The 3,890-nt window shown below is 35.4% G+C and overlaps 1 protein-coding gene across 1 annotated transcript; it reads right to left on the bottom strand.

The window, feature by feature from the left end:
* Positions 1 to 1,678: 1,678 nt before the first annotated feature.
* On the bottom strand, positions 1,679 to 2,913 carry LOC143612076 (CASP-like protein 1C1). Its single transcript, XM_077086145.1, has 3 exons — positions 2,695 to 2,913; positions 2,089 to 2,188; positions 1,679 to 1,976 (listed from the first exon to the last, which is right to left on the bottom strand). The coding sequence occupies exons 1-3, from the start codon at positions 2,847 to 2,849 to the stop codon at positions 1,746 to 1,748; spliced, it is 486 nt and encodes a 161-aa protein (XP_076942260.1). The 5' UTR covers positions 2,850 to 2,913; the 3' UTR covers positions 1,679 to 1,745.
* Positions 2,914 to 3,890: the final 977 nt, after the last annotated feature.

The raw sequence follows: 3,890 nt of genomic DNA, 5'->3' as shown, positions 1-3,890 counted from the left end.
GGTGATTGTTGGTGACGAAGTGCGATGGTGGGTGCATCAATGGCATAGTGGTGGAGAACGAAGGCGGTAACGGTTGTGGTATCGATGACAACAAGTAGTTGGTGAAGACATGAGTAGAGTAACATTTTTTTAATAACAGTTGCTTGTATAGACCCGTTGACTAATATAACGACAGATAAACTCTGATGCAATTTATTTTTATCCAAATAAACCCCTTTCTTGAAGAATTGGTTATAGTTACTACTTAACTTTATTTGTTTTGCTATATATGATCCTACATTCCTTCCTTTTAAAATAGCTATATGACATCTTGGTGTTACATAGCTTTCGGTCCTCTATGATGAAACTGTTATGAAAGCATGTCTCTTGAGTTAAACCCAATGAGCCAGGTTGGAGTGGGCCAAAGCCCAATACGAGTTAATAGCATCTAGACTCTAGATGTGCTCATGTGCACAATTCAGTTTTATTTTTTTTTAAACTGGTTCCGGGTTTGGTCGGTTCTCAGGTTCAATTGGTGTAGTGGTAGGAAATTTCTCAAGGGATACCCAGGTTCAATTCCCACTTACAACACTTTAGGGAGGGTATGGGTGGCTCAATGAAGGAAGACCACGATCTTTGTGATATCAGGTTCGATTCTGAAGGCATCTAGGTTTTACCACCATTGGGCTTTCAGACGGGTGGGTTTTCTCCGGAACTAGAGTTAACTTGGAGGCGCTTAATGGCTTCGTACAGCTGTGTTGGGCCAGTTGGTGGTGGCTTTTACCATTGGGTCACACCATACGGAGTATCTAGGCAATTCTCTGTTTGTTAACCGCTCAAAAAAAAATTGGGTCTGTTAGGAATTGGTTCCGGGCATGGTCGATCTTGGACCAGTTTTTATCGATTTTTGGCCAGGTCAGGCCCGGGTTTTGACCGGTTATGATGGAACCGTTTCCAGTTTGGTTTTGGGTCCAATTACTGTTTATTCGAGGAATTGGAACCTGATTTGTACCCGCACGTAGGGTAGTGTAGAACCAATGTTTTCATAACCGAACCAGCCACCTTACTAATTCATTAATCAGACCGACAGGACTGAACTCGAAGACAGAAAGATAGTTAGTTTCTGAAAATATTTAAGTTATTACACCAAGTGTGATTTTAGTTTTAAGTATTTTGCAATATTAGTTAAACTTGTTTCTTTTAGAAAAAGTAATATGCATAATAATAAAGTAGCTCTTTAAAAACAAATGAGATTATATGAATATAGAGTGCATTTAGTTTATATATCTATCTAGAATACAAGTTACAACATCAAAGTTTTTATACTAGTTAAGCTAGCAAAAAATAAAATTTAAAACCGATTCAACCCACCGCATCGAACAAGGTAATGGTTACATGTAATGTTGTAAGGCCATACGTAATTATTAATGTCTCTTAATGGGCATTTTCGATCACATCATTACTATTCTTTTTAGTAATAAACATGTATAATGGGCAACACCCTTTCAATCATTATCACTTCAGGACACAATATGATTATATGAAAAATGAAATCTCTTTACCGCTAGTTAACATGGTTGATCCAAAATAATGTATGACTTTCATTGCATAAGGTACAAATCACTATAGCGTAACTCTAGTGGATAACATAACATAAGACACAATATCCAAAGAGGAACAACAATAACTAGTAAAATGAAACATGTAAATCTTGACTTCATATATCTTGTAACAAGAGTTTATGACTATGTATTGTAGTGATATAACTAAGCTTTAAAAGAAAGCAAATGAAGAACGTTGTTAAGGGAGCAAAGTATGAGCAAAAAGTAAAGGATAACCGCTACAAATCCAGAGATTAAGGCTGCCGTAACATGGTGGCAGAATTTAGGAACTTGGCCACATATCGGTAGCCACCCCGCATGCGTGTTCCCTTCCTTCCCCAGTTGTCCGACTCCAACCGCAGCCGAGAAACTCGATATCAAAAAAGCCATGATAATCTACATAAAAAAAAAGAACAAACTTTATACATGACCAATAAGTGGCTTGAAAGTTTTCCAGTAACGAATTTTTATGATTAAAAAAGAATGAAAGAGAAAGGGTTTTAAATACCACATCCAGAACAAGAACATGACGCCCCAACTTCTTTGGAGGAACAAAGAGTGCTCCGAAACTATAAATTGTCGTGATAACGCTAACTACCACAAAGTACCTAACACCAAATATATTCAAGTCAGTATTATACCGCGACATCAATAACAAATCATGTAAACATCAACAGAGCCATAAAATTTTAATTGAAATACCAGGATATATTTTGTTACATTTGTTTTAACTATTTTGTTACATTTGGTCACTTAAAGGTTCTCTAGTTTCATCAATGCATGTAAATGCTAATATTTACTATGGAACACATATAAGTGTAAGATCTAAGCTTGTAGCTTTAATTTTATTCTAAGCAAGTTATCTAACTCATATGGGCTACTAAGCCTAACCTTTAATGACTCTTGTATCATCTTCAACAATTATAATTTTCAAAATGTAGATTCAAAAAAATTTTCCAATATTAACTTTTATTGAACATCCACAAATAAAGGAATTTTGCTTGACGGTTGTACTGCAAGCAAAAGACTTCACAAACAGACAAATTATTCCTATTCCGCTAGTGTCATAACGTCAGTGATACCCGTTATTCTAGTAGTGTTGGAATCGACTTACTTGAGTGTGGGTGAGTTGCTATACTTGGCTTGAAAAGTCATGCCAAATACTTTAGCCGAGTCATGGCTAGTAACCATGAGGACCGCGGCTACAAAAGTCGAAACCATGGCTATGACCCTTAGGCAAACAACAGGGATCCATTGAGACTTGTTCATGGAGACAAACACACCACCCCTATTAAATCAAAAAGATTATGAGAGTGATATATAAACTATAGAGAGAAGATGTAATTTGTTAAAGATTCATAAAAGGTGCATACATGTTTAGTGATCTTTATAATAGCCTTTGGTTGGTCCACTTGCTAGAGTCAGAACTGCTATATACAGATTGATGTACAACTTATGATGCATAATGTACAAGCTTTTAAAATAATATTAATGCATATAAGGTAGATGACAGGTAGGCAAGGTTGGAACGTGTGTTGATCTTTGGTGACCTAATAACTTGTTTAGTGCACACATATGATGCTGCTTGATGCTTCCATGTGTTTTATGAAAGATATTAATAAAAATCATATTATAAAAAAAAATTGTTGCCATTTTATTAGTATATATATAAAATGTATTAGATAGATGAGTTTGTGTCAGTTGAGATATTTTAGAGACCAGGAAAACTAACATATAAATTAAATTAATGTATTAATTGTGAGAATTAAGCAGCTAATTATATTTATAAGTAGTATAATTATATAATTACAACGTACTGTAATGTAATTATACTATGTTGTATATAATTACACTATTTGATTATCACAGTTAGCACGCAAATTTAATTTGTATTTGACTCAACCGTTTTTGAGATAACCAATCAAAAACATTAAACTTTCTTTCAGCTTGATCGACATAATTGTCCATTACAATACGTAAGAAAGAGATATAAAAGAAAGGAAAATTGGATTATAATAATCCCAACTATTAACCATTGGCCAATAATAATCCCAACTAACAATGTGACCAGTGGCAATCCCAACTTTTAATTTCGTTATCAATAACAAGCCCAAACTAACAAATTACTAACTCCGTTGGTGTGAAATTACCACCACCCCGTTCTTCTTTTCTTCACTATACACACAAGCCCCCTCAACTTGCTTCTAAACCACAGTCAGCCACCACCATACTATCATCGCTGTCCACCACCATACCACAGTCATCGTCCACCATCATACTACCACCGGCGACTACCACACCTGACCACCA

The sequence above is a fragment of the Bidens hawaiensis genome, unplaced genomic scaffold, assembly GCF_021521415.1.
Source record: "Bidens hawaiensis isolate Kalapana, Puna unplaced genomic scaffold, B.hawaiensis_p1.1 tig00002236_1, whole genome shotgun sequence".
NCBI classification, from domain to species: Eukaryota; Viridiplantae; Streptophyta; class Magnoliopsida; order Asterales; family Asteraceae; genus Bidens; species Bidens hawaiensis.
The sequence above is the reverse complement of the archived record's forward strand: the minus strand, read 5'-3'. Positions and strand labels throughout refer to the sequence as shown.